We start from the raw sequence: 18174 nt of genomic DNA on the forward strand, positions 1-18174 counted from the left end.
GAATCATGACAAGGTGTATTATGCCATGTGTTGTTGCTCATCTGAGGTTGTATTTTCCTAATTTTAAGACCTGCTAAGGACCAGACGTTGAATATATCGGCAGTATCAGAGAAACATCGCCACCCACTAATATGTATGGTAAAATGCCTCTCAGTGATGCTGCCTTTAAACAGTACTGTTAGCCCTTTTGGATATTTTACAGAATATTTTACTCAACATCAAAGTCTCAGTATATGCATGTTATCTTTACATGTAAAACATTCTCACTATACGCACGTTATCTTTACATGTAAAACATTCTCACTATACGCACGTTATCTTTACATGTGAAAAAGTCTCACTATATGCACGTTATCTTTACATGAAAAACATTCTGACTATACGCACGTTATCTTTACATGTGAAAAAGTCTCACTATATGCACGTTATCTTTACATGTAAAACATTCTCACTATACGCACGTTATCTTTAAATGTAAAACATTCTCAGTATACGCACGCTATCTTTACATGTGAAAAAGTCTCACTATACGCACGTTATCTTTACATGTGAAAAAGTCTCACTATACGCACGTTATCTTTACATGTAAAACATTCTCACTATACGCACGTTATCTTTACATGTGAAAAAGTCTCAGTATATGCATGTTATCTTTACATGTAAAACATTCTCACTATACGCACGTTATCTTTACATGTAAAACATTCTCACTATACGCACGTTATCTTTACATGTGAAAAAGTCTCACTATATGCACGTTATCTTTACATGTAAAACATTCTCACTATACGCACGTTTTCTTTACATGTGAAAAAGTCTCACTATATGCACGTTATCTTTACATGTAAAACATTCTCACTATACGCACGTTATCTTTACATGTAAAACATTCTCAGTATACGCACGCTATCTTTACATGTGAAAAAGTCTCACTATACGCACGTTATCTTTACATGTGAAAAAGTCTCACTATACGCACGTTATCTTTACATGTGAAAAAGTTTCACTATACGCACGTTATCTTTACATGTGAAAAAGTCTCACTATACGCACGTTATCTTTACATGTGAAACATTCGCAGTATACGCACATTATCTTTACATGTGAAAAAATCTCACTATACGCACGTTATCTTTACATGTGAAACAGTCTCACTATATGCACGTTATCTTTACATGTAAAACATTCTCAGTATACGCACGCTATCTTTACATGTGAAAAAGTCTCACTATACGCACGTTATCTTTACATGTGAAACATTCTCAGTATACGCACATTATCTTTACATGTGAAAAAATCTCACTATACGCACGTTATCTTTACATGTGAAACAGTCTCACTATATGCACGTTATCTTTACATGTAAAACATTCTCAGTATACGCACGCTATCTTTACATGTAAAACATTCTCAGTATACGCACATTATCTTTACATGTGAAAAAGTCTCACTATACGCACGCTATCTTTACATGTAAAACATTCTCACTATACGCACGCTATCTTTACATGTAAAACATTCTCACTATACGCACGCTATCTTTACATGTAAAACATTCTCAGTATACGCACATTATCTTTACATGTGAAAAAGTCTCACTATACGCACGCTATCTTTACATGTGAAACAGTCTCACTATACGCACGCTATCTTTACATGTGAAACATTCTCACTATACGCACGTTATCTTTACATGTGAAAAAGTCTCACTATACGCACGCTATCTTTACATGTGAAAAAGTCTCACTATACGCACGCTATCTTTATATGTGAAACAGTCTCACTATATGCACGTTATCTTTACATGTGAAACAGTCTCACTATATGCACGTTATCTTTACATGTAAAACATTCTAACTATATGCACGTTATCTTTACATGTAAAACATTCTCACTATATGCACGTTATCTTTACATGTAAAATATTCTCAGTATACGCACATTATCTTTACATGTGAAAAAGTCTCACTATACGCACGTTATCTTTACATGTGAAAAAGTTTCACTATACGCACGTTATCTTTACATGTGAAAAAGTCTCACTATACGCACGTTATCTTTACATGTGAAACATTCGCAGTATACGCACATTATCTTTACATGTGAAAAAATCTCACTATACGCACGTTATCTTTACATGTGAAACAGTCTCACTATATGCACGTTATCTTTACATGTAAAACATTCTCAGTATACGCACGCTATCTTTACATGTAAAACATTCTCAGTATACGCACATTATCTTTACATGTGAAAAAGTCTCACTATACGCACTCTATCTTTACATGTAAAACATTCTCACTATACGCACGCTATCTTTACATGTAAAACATTCTCACTATACGCACGCTATCTTTACATGTAAAACATTCTCAGTATACGCACATTATCTTTACATGTGAAAAAGTCTCACTATACGCACGCTATCTTTACATGTGAAACAGTCTCACTATACGCACGCTATCTTTACATGTGAAACATTCTCACTATACGCACGTTATCTTTACATGTGAAAAAGTCTCACTATACGCACGCTATCTTTACATGTGAAAAAGTCTCACTATACGCACGCTATCTTTATATGTGAAACAGTCTCACTATATGCACGTTATCTTTACATGTGAAACAGTCTCACTATATGCACGTTATCTTTACATGTAAAACATTCTAACTATATGCACGTTATCTTTACATGTAAAACATTCTCACTATATGCACGTTATCTTTACATGTAAAATATTCTCAGTATGCGCACATTATCTTTACATGTAAAACATTCTCAGTATACGCACGTTATCTTTACATGTAAAACATTCTCACTATATGCACGTTATCTTTACATGTAAAACATTCTCACTATATGCACGTTATCTTTACATGTAAAACATTCTCAGTATACGCACGTTATCTTTACATGTAAAACATTCTCAGTAAACGCACGTTATCTTTACATGTAAAACATTCTCACTATATGCACGTTATCTTTACATGTAAAACATTCTCACTATATGCATGTTATCTTTACATGTAAAACATTCTCAGTATACGCACGTTATCTTTACATGTAAAACATTCTCACTATATGCACGTTATCTTTACATGTAAAACATTCTCACTATACGCATGCTATCTTTACATGTGAAAAAGTCTCACTATACGCATGCTATCTTTACATGTGAAACAGTCTCACTATATGCACGTTATCTTTACATGTGAAAAAGTCTCACTATACACACGTTATCTTTACATGTAAAACATTCTCACTATACACACGTTATCTTTACATGTAAAACATTCTCAGTATACGCACGTTATCTTTACATGTGCAACAGTCTCAGTATATGCACGTTATCTTTACCTGTAAAACATTCTCACTCTACGCACATTATCTTTACATGTGAAACAGTCTCACTACATGCACGCTATCTTTACATGTGAAACAGTTTCACTATATGTACGTTATCTTTACATGTGCAACAGTCTCAGTATATGCACGTTATCTTTACATGTGCAACAGTCTCAGTATATGCACGTTATCTTTACATGTGCAACAGTCTCAGTATATGCACGTTATCTTTACATGTAAAACATTCTCACTATATGCACGTTATCTTTACATGTGCAACAGTCTCAGTACATGCACGTTATCTTTACATGTAAAACATTCTCAGTATATGCACGTTATCTTTACATGTGCAACAGTCTCACTATATGCACGTTATCTTTACATGTAAAACATTCTCAGTATACGCACGTTATCTTTACATGTGCAACAGTCTCACTATATGCACGTTATCTTTACATGTGCAACAGTCTCAGTACATGCACGTTATCTTTACATGTGAAACAGTCTCACTATATGTACGTTATCTTTACATGTAAAACATTCTCAGTATACGCACATTATCTTTACATGTGCAACAGTCTCAGTATATGCACGTTATCTTTACATGTAAAACATTCTCACTATATGCACGTTATCTTTACATGTGCAACAGTCTCAGTACATGCACGTTATCTTTACATGTGAAACAGTCTCACTATATGCACATTGGGGCCTAGTTATCAAGCTGTCTCCTTTACCTGCCTTCGCCGGTTCAATAGGCCCGCCTAAGCTCGCCTACCATCGCTGCCGCGGACCTGTAAAATTTTGCCAAAGTTATCAATAAAGCTGTCAAAAAGCTGCGCACCAAGTACGGGGCGATGAGCAGCGGACTGTGAGAGTTATCACTCATCCGATCTCGCTGCTCTTCGGCTTTTTCCCAGCTTTATTGCTAGCCTGTCACCAAGCACCCACACTAACTACACTGTTCTACCCCCTATACCGGCGCCCCCGGAGCCCCCCGCAACTCAATAAAGTTATTAACCCCTAAACCGCCGCTCCTAGACCCCGCCTCAACTCTTATAAATGTATTAACCCCTAAACCGCCGCTCCTGGACCCCGCTGCCACCTACATTATACCTAGTAACCCCTATCCTGCCCCCCCCTATACCGTTGTCACCTATAATAAAGTTATTAACCCCTATCCTGTGGATCACGGACCTCGCCACAACTAAATAAATTGTTTAACCCCTAAACCGCCACTCCCGGACCCCGCCGCAACCTATATTAAACTTATTAACCCCTAATCTGCCCCCCCTACACCGTCGCCACCTATAATAATTGTATTAACCCCTATCCTGCTCCCCCCTACACCGCCGCCACTGTAATAAAATGATTAACCCCTAAACCTAAGTCTAACACTAATCCTAAAACCCCCCAAACTTAAATATTAATTAAATAAATCTAAATAATATTTATCTTATTAAATAAATTAATCCTATTCAAAGCTAAATACTTACCTTTAAAATAAACCCTAATATAGCTACAATATAAATAATAATTATATTGTAGCTATCTTAGGATTTATTTTTATTTTACAGGCATCTTTCAATTTATTTTAACTAGGTACAATAGCTATTAAATAGTTATTAACTATTTAATAACTACCTAGCTAAAATAAAGAGAAATTTAACTGTAAAATAAGTTACAATTAAACCTAACACTACACTATCATTACATTAATTAAATAAATTAGTTACAAATAACTACAATTAAATTAAATTAAATAAACTAACTAAAGTACAAAAAATAAAAAAAGCTAAGTTACAAAAAATAAAAAAAATAAGTTACAAACATTTAAAACATATTACACCAATTTTAAGCTACTTACACCTAATCTAAGCCCCCTAATAAAATAACAAAGCCCCCCAAAATAAAAAAATGCCCTACCCTATTCTAAATTAAAAAAGTTCAAAGCTCTTTTACCTTACCAGCCCTTAAAAGGGCCTTTTGCGGGGCATGCCCCAAAGAATTCAGCTCTTTTGCCTGTAAAAGAATAATACAACCCCCCCAACATTAAAACCCACCACCCACATACCCCTAATCTAACCCAAACCCCCCTTAAATAAACCTAACACTACCCCCCTGAAGATCATCCTACCTTGAGTCGTCTTCAGCCAGCCGACCCACCGATGGAACCGAAGAGGAGATCCTAGCACACTAACATGTTATAACTAGGCCTCATTATCTTTACATGTGAAACATTCTCACTCTACGCACGTTATCTTTACATGTGAAACAGTCTCACTATACACACGTTATCTTTACATGTGAAACAGTCTCACTATACGCACGTTATCTTTACATGTGAAACAGTCTCACTATACACACGTTATCTTTACATGTGAAACAGTCTCACTAAACGCACGTTATCTTTACATGTGAAACAGTCTCACTATACACACGTTATCTTTACATGTGAAACATTCTCACTCTATGCACGTTTTCTTTACATGTGAAACAGTCTCACTATACGCACGTTATTTTTACATGTAATACATTCTCAATATATTCACAAATTACCTTTACGTAGGAATGGACATAATGTTCCATTTGTTCTTCATGGCATTTAGCAACAACGTCTGTTAGCACCCTGTAATAAAAATTAATCATGTTATCGCTTAACAATTGCATAAAAGTTCTCTCAAAAGTTTAGATTATTTAAAAGGTTATCAGGTGCTGCCAAAGTTAAAAAAAACATAGGCTGATTAAGGAAGCAAAGTGTTCTGCTCTATAAATACTGGATCATTTTGCTAACTTAAATATTAATAACAAAGGGAACACTAAAATGGAAAGTGTACTTTAACATTCCATTCTATAGAAATCTCCTAATGGCTGCTGTTTATAGTCATAGGGTAATGCATAAATGTTAATTATTTATTGTTAAACAGTCAAAACAAATACATATTTTGCATAATTAATTAACAAAGTAAAGGTAGTAAAGTGCATTTACTGATTATAATGATAAATATAACATTACCTGGTAATGATAGTGATGACATCATCATCGTTTTTTTGAGTGAGAACTTTAAATAATTGATTCAAAAGAACAGGGAGAAAGCTGATAACAACATGAATCTTCTCAATACCAAGCAAGTTCTAGAAATAAAAAAAAAAAATCATTGTACACAAAGGTACCAGGAGGTACTACAGCATTCAAATAGGTCATTACTGAAGCACATCAATCACTGAGACAATTGTAGAGCTCAGTACAAACACAGTCCATATTTTTTTGTTTTTATATACCATAAGAAGGCACCTAAATGCTAAGGCTGCACACAGTAACTGAAATCTATTACTAAAGAATGGAATTCAATGCCTTAAAGGACCACTAAACACAATACAATAGCATAATCAATAAATGCAGCTGTCTGTAAGTACCTTTAAACCCATTTAAAAAAAAAATAATCACCATTTAGTACCCCCCCACACCACCAAACCCCTTTTCTGTAGTGTAGCTGCCCCCTCCCTCCCTGTTCCTTTAAAATAATAATTTCTGTAGCGTAGGGCCCTCTCACTCCCACCCCTTCCCTCCCCCCTCCACTGCTAAGCCGCCCACTCGCCTCCCGCACACACCTCCTGCCGGCACCAGCACAAGATCGTTACAAACAGTGATATACAATGTGTCGCCATCTGTAACGATCAGGCATCTGCCCTCATATGGAGGTGGAGCACCGATTCAGGAGCTTCAGCTCTCAGCTGTAACTTAACAGCTGAGAGTGCTGGCGCTTCCTGAAGCTATCTCGCGGATGCTGTGCATGACTGCATCGGACAAACATACTTGGCCTTTTATAATATAGAATTCTGTGAATCTTGAACATGCTTAGTAGGACTTGGTGCCTCAAAGTGTGCATATTTAGAGAATTGTGTGTAGATAAAGATAATGAGTAGATATTTTTCTAGTTCTATACTATGCCTGCTATTATAACTCATTATACTTGGTGCAAAAATATTTATATTGTATATGTTGAAGATGTCTCTTTTTCTTTTACATGCATAATATGCACATGTGTATGTGTGTGTGTGTGTGTTTATATATATATATATATATATATATGGATGTTGATACAATTTTAGTACAAAGATACCACAGCAACAGCCAGCTTCTTCTGCAATTATATCAATCTACTTTCAGAACTGCTAAACACAAATGCTGGGGGGGCATAGGAAAATAATGGTTAACAAAGTATAAATATTTTCATAAGTATCTGTACCTTACAGGAGCTCATAAAGTGCGGAGATGCAGGCTTGGAAAAATCATTTTCTCGTTTTTGGCACTGCTGAAAAAAGATATTTAAATAGGGATCCTAAAAAAAAAAAAGGAATATAATTATTTTATATTGATAAAATTATATTGATATTACAATACAGTTTAACTGATAAATATAAATATATATATATATATATATATATATATATATATATATATATATATATATATATATATACACACAGAGTACACAGTATTATGAGTTGTATACTATAAGTAGTATAAGTTATACAATCTTTGCAGTTAAACTCAACATATTCCTGCAAATTTGAATACAAGATTACTATTTATTTGCTGAACTAATTTTAAAATCAAACTATTAGGATGCCAAAACGTTTGCACATGCTACGTTTACCGTAACTACTTATTAACACTATTGTAGCCAGCTAACAGTCTTTCTATTATGTTTTAGGAATATTTCCCACACCACTAAGAAAATATGTCTAGTATCTCCATTTCTGGAAAAAAAAGGACCCAGTTCTTCAATATGCTCAAATTGTTATGACCTTAATGCAAATAGTATTTAATAAACCAGGAAGATTTGCAGCAGCCAAAGTTTCCCTCGTCGACTATCATCAGGGTTCCCAGTCTGTACTCCAGTACACTATCACCTTTGATGCCAAGCAAGACTGGAAAAGAAGAGCTTTGAAAGCAGCTTTCCTACCAAGTTTATCAGACAGCCTTAACAATGAGCTTGTGAAATACCAGCCTTAACAATGAGCTACTGTGAAATACCAGAGTCCTTGGAAAACTGAACACACAAATCAGTGAATGCTTATAACTGATGTTCCATATGAAATCCAAGAAGAGACCATATTAAACAAGCAAATCTGTGGTGCACCTGACATCTAGAATTAGTAGTTTCTCACTACTAATGAGGAACCTACTGATGATGGCACCATTTTTCTTACAGAAGCTAAATGTCTTAGATGTTGCAGTTTAGAACGTTTCTTATACTGTGACCTCAATTATTATCTTTTATGAGACTGATCTACATATCTGAGACACTTCCTTTGCTCTTAAAGTGACTGTAATCCGCGGTCAACCACTTGGAACTGGTATTATTGAATTCCAGATAGTATCAGTCAAGTGTACCATGGAATTACTGTATCCTAAACACTTAAGTTTCCACCGTGTCTTCCCTCCTTCCTTACTTCTCATACTCTGATCACATTAGATACAGATACACAAACCAATCAACCATCTCCTAGTCCCAAGGGGAATTAATGTCACTTTTATGGAGATCTTACCTGGCTGATGTTCTCAATACACAGGATTCATGGATGCTTTCTCTAAAAAGAAGGCAGAATATTTAGCACTCCAAGAGGGGTGCTTGAGGACTGAAGCTCCTCCACATTAGGCAATGGTCTGGGCCCTCTCTCTCCCGCTCCCCTACTGGGTTTCAACAGGCAAAAGCATCTATTTGAAACGATGAAGGAGCTGTTTCTAACAAATTTAATACACTCCAGCAAGTAAAATGTATCTCTGGAGAACTGGTGTAAACCAATATGTAGTCTGTAAATTTTGTACAGTGTATACTAATAAGAAGAACACAATGCTTATACTTACTACAATGGAACATATATTTTCATCAACCAAAGAGAGTGAGAAGACATCACCAGAAAATGCTAGTGATCCTTCAATTTTGTAGTGAGCTACATCAACACATATATATCCATGAATCAGGCATATTTTAGCACTGTGTATTACCTGGATGTGAATTAAACTTAATTGTATCCAAGGGAGATGGCCTTGTAACAGTAATAAAACAGACAATTTCTACCTAATTAAAATATATTTACTTGCTACTGCATGATCCTATACACACCAGGCACTACTGGCTTACTTGTATCACAAAATGAGGTAGGTAATTTTGCGTCCCCTTAGAACAAAAATGGGATTATGTGCCACAAATCAAAATATAGGTACGAACAAATAAAAAAAAAAAATCTGTCTTGCCATCAAGAGAAATATATCTCAAAATCATGTATTACTGAACTAAATGTTTAGCATAATATATAATCAAGAAAGTACACAAACTTCTACTGTGCTTTTTCTTTAGTGGCTCACTGACATTATATTTCTCTATACTTGAAGGGCTTTCCCAATATATATTACTTATTTTAAACACTGTAGCCTGCCCATTTTCTAATGTCTCTCTGGTTTGTCTTGTCCCTCTTCCCCAGCCAGTAGTGACCTACTCAACATAGGGCCCCGGTGCAATTTTTTGGGTCCCTCAAAGGGGGGCCTAAGCAATAGTAATAATAAACATGCTGCTTTGTATAATGATTTTAAGGATAGATAATATGGATCTGTAACCTGTACAAATAAAAGGCTCCCCTGCATTAGGATTGTACACATTTTGCACACGCTTATGCATACACTGACTGCTTTGGGTGCCCAGCATTTGGATCCTGGTGTAACTGCACCTGCTGCACCAATGGTAGTTCTACTCCTTCCCCAGCCCAGTATTAAATGAGACCAAACCTATAATTTACTAAGACTTCTAAGAGCCACATTCATCTGAGCAACTGTCCTTGTAAACTATTGCACACCCCATTTTCCTTTTATAGCTAAACATATATATTTAATTAGATCGAGCTGCAGCTTGCACAGCTGGAACCAGACTTTAATTAACGCCAGTTGTTTCAGACCCTTTCATCTCATCCATTTAATTCTCTGTTTACTCCTACTTCCCATTTTCTTGGGCTTGACTGAAAATATTAATTGCTATTATTCAATGTCTTTCAAACCTGCTCACTAACCTATTGCTTTCAACATTGTCCCTTTAGTATGTAAGCTCAAGTGCAAGGAAAATACATTACAGGACTTTATACAAAATGCCACAAATTATTTGTGTTTCCCCCATTCCTTTCCATGTAAACAATAGATATTAATAACTGAAAATATTGTAGTATTGTAGATTTCTTCAGCTTTAGATGAGTCCCTAATAATGCATATTCTTGAGATACTTAACCCAAACCTAAGTATCTATAAGGAACTTACCTGAGTATATACTGTTGATACAACAACTGTTGATACTTTAAAAAGTGGTTTCCCTCCATCTACCCACTTGATGTCATTCCCAATTTGCTGTAATCAAAAAAAAGTCAGCTCATGTATATTTCCATATTAGTTTGTTAACAATTTATCTAAGCACCTTCAGTTATTTTTGTATTTTGTGGGTCTGGGTTGTTCTTCAGTATTATCACAGCTGAATATTACTATTGAACTGTAGAAACGGTGTACTATTATTAAAAATAATTCTATGAAACCTTCCAACATCTGTGTTCATACTAGATTTTATTACAAGACCAGACTCTCCTATTTTGCATTACTTTCTTTTACTACTCATATGCAGCACTTTAAGAAATAACAAGCATCATCAATACAATGCTATTAAAACAGAACAGATAATAAAGAACAACAATAAGTAGCTAAGGTGAGAGCTTATAACTCCAGGAAAAAAGTTACCAATCAGAGTAGGAGTAGTGACCATAAACTGACCAATATGCAGCCAAACCTCCTCTTTATTTTGCTTCTCAACTCTGAGATAAGTTGCCAAAAAAGTTTTCCAATTTTTTTTATGATAGAGTGTTTTATTATATATATATTTACTTGTTTAATTTATTTATTTTAGTTTCTTATCGTTTTATTGCATTGCATACATTATTTACATATTGTTTTTTCACATATTTTTCTATTTTTTTCTGTTTTTTAATTTCTATCTTTGTCTTTTCCCTTTTTCGCCACTCCTTTGATTACTCTGTGATTACCTGCTGCTGTAACTCTTTCATCTATATTTTTTCCTCTTTTCTTAACGTTTTTTCCGTTTTTTCATTGCTGTTAGTCTTTTAGTTTCCCCTGCATCTTGTGAGTTAGTTGCTCCTTGTCTCATTCTCATTACGGTGCTCGCTTCGGCCGCCATATTGTGGGCTGTCAATCAGTCTGGTTCTTACCGCCCTCCCTGCCGACATTTCCTGTCAGGTTTTCACTCAGCATTGTTTCAGCTCCTCACACGATTGCAACAGTTTCAATTAGCTAGTTGTTGCAAATAGTTTTAGTAAGTTAGTGAAATTCTTTTTTGCCTTAGACTGCCATCTTGTTACTTATTAATATATTATTTAATACAAATTATTTAATACAAAAAATATTTCATAACATAAATTTTGTGAGTTTAGGTTAAATTTTTCATTTTTATTCTCACATACTATTATATTATATTTTGTACACTATTTATTTAGTGAATTTAATTGTGTGTTAAAATGGCTGACACTGCAGAATCATCTGCTCCCTTAACCACTCATACTGTGCAGAATATGATTGATTTTTCCATGAATAAATTATATAACAAAATGTCATCTTTGATTAAAAGTCAATCTCAGGGCCCTAAAAAAACTATAAAAAGAAAACTGTCATCTAGTGCTGTTAAAACCAGTAAAAAAATTGTGTCTTAATCTCGTCAAATTCTGACTGACACCTCAATTCCTCACAGCAAAGAAACTAAAACCGCTGTAAAGAGAACCCTGCATTCCAAGTGTACACAAATGGGAGATTGTAAAAAGACTTCTAAGTCTAAATCTAAGAATGTTTCTAAACTTAAGCCTCAAACTTCATCGGATTCTAAATCTTCTGATGAAGATGAATATACAGACATTAATTCTGATTCATTTAATTGTAATTCTGATGATTCAGACTATTATCCTGTGGCAAAGAAAAAGAAGAATTTGTCAAAAAAGACAAAGGATGATGAGGATGATTTTGAATTTGTTGATTGTTTAGGTAACCCTAGGTTTAATCCTGATGAATTACATCATCCTAGGTCCACAGAATGGTGCCCTTCAATTGATTGAAGATTGTCAAATGTATTGATTTTCAGCTTAAAAGAACGCTCAAAAAACAGACTTGCAATAAAATGAGAGCAGAATGTCCCTGTCCTTTACTCCCCAAAAATGATTTTGCCACCCCTAAAGTAGACCCCAAAATTTTAAAATTTATTGGTGCACCAGGTTATAAAATTAAAAAAGGCGTTGACAGATAGTGGAAGGATAAGTTATTATATTCTGTGGGCCCTATCACTAAACTTTTTTGAAATGTCTGGACAAGCAGTTGCAGAAAATGCTTTTTTAGACCCATTCATTGTCCGAGAATGGGTTCAAAGACTCTTGTGCTTTGTAGGAAACACCAATACTGCGATGTCTTTAGAAAGGCATCGTAATATATTACGAGAAAATTGACCCAAAGATTGCAGATTTCGCCTCCAATGACCTTGCTTCAGACAGTAACGGTCTCCTTTTTGGAGATTCATACCTTAAAGACTTAAATCAATACATGAACACGTTCTCTAATTTAAATAAGGTTAAAACTTCTGTTAAGATTTTTTTTTATCCTTATCATAATGTCTCTGACAGGGCTGGGAAAGGTAGAGGCCGCTTTCTCAGCCGTCAACCCTTCATATCAAGATCTCATTACTACCAATCTCAAAGTCAAAACCAGTATAACCAAAACCAATACCAATTTCAAAAAAAAATTCAAGAACCCTCAACCTCTGCCTTCTTTCCATCTCGAGCCCGACCATGGAATCAAAGAGGTTTCAGAGGCAGAGCAAGGTCAAGACAAGCTCCAGGTAAATATGTTATTTACTTTCCATGTTCTTTCTTTCCCAGACAGAATTGGTGGCAGAATCGCCTTGATTGCTCAAAATTGGGCTTCAATTACTGCGGATCCCTGGGTTCTGCAAGCAGTAACAGGTATTCATATAGAATTAATTTCCCTTCCAGTTCAAATAAAACTTCCCCATCCCATTCAATTCTGGTCCAAAAACGAAATCTCCACCTTTTTTTTTTTCTCAAAAAAGCAATTCTCCCCGTACATCAGCCTCACAATACCTATTTAAGCAACTTATTTCTGGTAAAAAAGAAAAACAACCAGTTCAGACCAGTTATAAATTTAAAATCCCTAAATGCTTATGTTGCATACCAACATTTCAAAATAGAAGGTATTCATTTGCTGAGAGAATGTTTAACAGAAAATGACTTTTTGGTTCATCTAGACTTAACAGACGCCTACTTAATTGTTCCCATAGCCCAAGACCATTGAACATTTTTGACGTTTGGGTGGGTAGATCAATTTTAGAATTTTACTTGCCTTCCTTTTGGTCTGTCCTCTGCCCCTTGGATTTTTACCAAAATTACTCAAACCTGTGGTGGCTTGGTTTGTCTAATAATTTATTTGGACGACATCTTAATTATGGATCAGAATTTTCTCTCTCTTCAGAATCATTTGTCTTCCACAATTTTCTTATTAGAATCCCTAGGTTTTATTGTGAACAAACAGAAATTGATCCTTTCTCAGACCAGATATTTGGTTTTCCTGGGTTTTCAAATAGATATGGTTCTTTCTACATTGAGTCTCCCTTCAGAGAAGGTGAAGAACATCAAGAAAGAAATTTCCAAAACTCTATCCAAATATTCGATTCCTATCAGAACTATAGCCAGAATAGTAGGTTTACTATCATCCTCTATTCAGGCTATATTTCCTGCCCCTTTACATTATCAAGAGCTTCAGAGATTAAGATTCTTCATCTGAGGAAAGGGTTTTCTTATTCTCATTTCAACTCTTTACCTCCAGAAGCCAAAGAAGAACTTTCCTGGTGGCTTTCTCATTTAGAAGCCTGGAATGGGAGAGCCATTTTTGGCAAGACTCCCGATTTTATCATAGAATCTGATGCCAGTCTTTCAGGCTGAGGAGCGTGCTGCGGTCCCTCCATTACTGGTGGCAAATGGACTCTGGAAAAGAAACTTTTTCATATCAATTTTTTGGAATTTTTGGCTGGCTCGTTTGCAGTCAAATGTTTTGCCAAATGTTCTTCTCCAGTTTCTATTCTCCTACGTATGGACAATATTTCGGCACTGCAGCATCTCAATTGTTGGGAGGCACCAAATCCAGGGATCTGTCCAATATCACCAAAGATTTTATTCATCTTTGTTTGGACAGTAATATCTCCGACAAGGCAGAATACATTCTAGGTCAATCGAATTTATCAGCGGATTGGGGATCTTGTCATTTGACGGATTTCAGCGACTGGAAATTGGACAGGAGCCTTTTCCTCTCTCTCCAATCTCTCAGGGGTCCGTTTTGTTTGGATCTTTTTGCATCCAGGACCAATTTTCAGATTCTTCCTTATTTCAGCTGGCATCCAGACCCAGAGGCAGCGGTCATAGATTCCTTCCTTCAACCGTGGCCTCTTCAAGGGGTTTATGCGTTTCCTCCCTTTTCGATGATTCCGAGGACAATTTCAACTGTTTGCGGGGATCTTTTATCTTTAACGATTGATACCCCTTTGGCCGACTCAGTCATGGTATTCCCCCCTATTGTAGATGTCTATCAATCTCCCAATTCTGTTTCCTCTTCTTCCCCATCTTCTCACGGATCTGGAAGGCAATTGTCACAATCTGGTTCTCCAAGGCTCTCTTCACCTGGTAGCATGGACGATCTCAGGGGACCCTGAACTCTCCTATGACTTTAGAATGGAGCTAAGTCACTCATTCAAGAGTCTTGGGCCCCAGGTACTTCGCCGCCTGGTCGAAATGGACTAGCTGGTGCTTGCAGAGAAATTGAAATCCCTTTTCTTCAGATCTGACTGATATTAATTACCTGTCTCATCTTTTTGATTCAGGTCTAGCTTATAGAACCATCAACGTTCATCGTTCGACTATTTGATAATTTGATTAATAATCTTTCTGTAAGGAAACACCCTTTAGTTTGTGGGGTGCTTAAGGCCATTAGATTAAAACGTCCTCCGGTCCCTAAACATGAGTTTTTCTGGGATGTCGATCTCATTTTTTCTCTTTTTAAGTTGATAATGTTTCTTTGTCCATAAAACAACTTTCAGCTAAGCTCGCTATTCTTCTTTGTCTACCTTTTCAAAGAGTTTCTGATGTTAAAGCCTTAGATTGGAATTCTAAAGTTTTTCTCCAGAGGGAGTTATCTTTTTTCTGTCCCGTAGAACTAAAACTCTTTCTACTTCTATTTTTTATCCCTACCTTCCTTCTGAACCTTCTCTATGTGTGGTTGAATGTTTAAAATCTTATGAATCTAGAACTTTGCCTTTCAGAAAACCTTCTGATAACCATTTTCTTATTTCCTTTGTTCCTCCTCATGCTCCTATCACTTCAACTTCTATCACCAGGTGGGTTAAATGGGCTATGAAATAAGTGGGGATTGATATTTCTTTCTCAGCTAATTCGGTCAGAGGTTCTGCTGCCTCGAGGCCTTTTTGAAGTCTCCTCCTGTCCAACAGAGTCTGAATGCTGCAGAGCGGTCATCGGACTCTATTTTTAAACAGTTTTATTTCAGACCCATTCAACATGCCTTGCTTAATTTATTTTCTTAATTGCTTTAAACTTGCAAAATAGGAGTCTCAGGTCTTGTAATAAAATTCTGATTATCCTAGTTTGTAAAGGTATAATCTAGATTTATTAAAGACACAGAGACAAGTATTTTCCAACCTCAAATGTTTTTTACCCACCCTTTAATGGTTATATATTATTAATGAATTTTGTTTTGACAGATTCCAACTGAACAGAATCCTTTTCTCATCTCTGGATTTCTTCCTTCTTCACAAGAGGACTGTCTCCCTTCAAGGAGATCCCAGACAAGACTTCATTCTTCAAGCAAGTTTTTCTTTTCCAAGATGATCTCCACTCAGATCTTCAGTTTCTTGTTCACATGTTTTATTCTATGTTGTTTGGGACTGTTTGGACTTTTTATTGTTCTTTCAAATTCCTCCATTGTGAGCATCAGACAAGAAAGATGAGGTTTGGCTGCATATTGGTCAGTTTATGGTCACTACTCCTACTCTGATTGGTCATTTTTTCCTGGAGTTATAAGCTAGCTCTCACCTTAGCTACTTATTGTTGTTATTTATTATCTCTTCTGTTTTAATATCATTGTATTGATGATGCTTGTTATTCCTTAAAGTGCTGCACATGAGTAGTAAAAGAAAGTAATGCAAAATACTCGTCTCTGTGTCTTTAATAAAATCTAGATTATACATTCACAAACTAGGATAATCAGAATTTTAAGAACTGCAAGGAAGACGCAAGTAAATAGAATTTTGAAACAAACAACTGAAAAATTATTATTGTAAAAATACTTCAAATCAAATTTGAAATTTAGCAGTGAGCACTACTATTCCTTACAATTATTAGTATAGTTTTAAAGGTATCTGACTAAAATGTAGGTGTGCTCAAAAATGGCTACCATACCAAGTGCTGAATCTCCAAATGTTCTCCAGTACAACCCTGAGCATGACTACATAACTGCCATCTATATGTGAAAGTGCATGCTCAACAATCATGGGCTCTCTTTGGGATAAATTAAGGGGTGAGGGCAACATCTTAATTAAGTATTAAATGGACATGAAACACAATTTCATTCTTTTATGATTCAGATAGAGAATACATTTTTATACAACTTTCCAATTTACTTCTATTACTATTTTGCTTTTTTTCTATTGGTATCCTTTATTGAATGAGCAGCAATGCAATACTGGGAGCTAGCTGAACATATAAATAAACCAATGACAAGAGGTATTTATGTACAGCCACCAATCAGCAGTTAGCTCCCAACTCCTAAGCCTACAAAGAAAAGCATACAAGGGAACAAAGAAAATTAGATGATAGAAGTAAATTGGAAAATTGTTTAAAACTGTGTGTTCTAAATGAAAGGGAAAAAAAATGGATTTCATATCCCTTTAACCTTTTCTTTGGCCTCTGTCCCCATCTCATTTTGAAGCCTTTCTCAACCACCACACAAAATTAATATAATTCTGAATATTTACTTGTATTATCTATTTTAATTGTGCAAAATGATACAAAACTCTATATTAGTGATGGCTACCCTTTGCAGCCCCCATGTTTTGAAACTACATTTCCCATGATGCTTAGGCACTTTGCAGTCTAGTTGAGCATCAAGGGAACATAGTTCCGAAACATCAGGGGTGCCAAGGTTAGCCAATACTGCTCTGTAGAAATAATTTATTATTATCTTCTCACACCAATATTACAAAACTTTTTAAAATTCACATACACTACAACACAAAACATAAGAAATATAAAGTCTAAAGTAAATAAAATGTTTAGTTCATTGAGCAATTAAAGGGACAGATTACTCAGTCAAGCAGCAGATACAAGTTCATTGTATTTCTGTTTCAGGAACACCCTTTAAAAAGGCTGGTAATTCTCTCCCACCCTTTCCGCGAGGCATATATCTTCTAATGTCTTGTTTACTTAGCTTATCTATAGCTAATACTCCAAAATGGTAGGTATATAGATAGAGTTTTCAACCAGGAAGCGCAAATATATTTCAATTGACAATATAAAAGTAAAGATTTTGGTGCCAAAACACCTTTTAACACGGGTGAGAAAAAAAGGATCCAATTAATTTTACAGGTTTATGTGTGTTAAAACTGATTGACTGCTTTATGTATTCACTGCAGCAACTTATTAGTAGCTTTCAG

General features: G+C 35.5%; 1 protein-coding gene and 1 long non-coding RNA gene across 2 annotated transcripts in view; one reads left to right on the forward strand and one right to left on the reverse strand.

The window, feature by feature from the left end:
* The window catches only part of LOC128656230 (uncharacterized), a 30231-nt gene extending 20834 nt beyond the window's left edge, over positions 1–9397 (forward strand). The window contains exon 2 of the long non-coding RNA XR_008401982.1: positions 8065–9397. This is a non-coding gene — a long non-coding RNA (uncharacterized LOC128656230). The remainder of the gene's footprint in view (positions 1–8064) is intronic.
* Positions 1–18174, reverse strand: part of DOCK10 (dedicator of cytokinesis 10) — a 618846-nt gene that overhangs the window by 282518 nt on the left and 318154 nt on the right. The window contains 4 exon segments of the mRNA XM_053710021.1: positions 5906–5975; positions 6363–6481; positions 7597–7689; positions 10659–10745. Of these exon segments, the coding sequence (XP_053565996.1) occupies positions 5906–5975; positions 6363–6481; positions 7597–7689; positions 10659–10745 (369 nt within the window).

Source organism: Bombina bombina, chromosome 4, assembly GCF_027579735.1.
Source record: "Bombina bombina isolate aBomBom1 chromosome 4, aBomBom1.pri, whole genome shotgun sequence".
Taxonomy (NCBI): domain Eukaryota; kingdom Metazoa; phylum Chordata; class Amphibia; order Anura; family Bombinatoridae; genus Bombina; species Bombina bombina.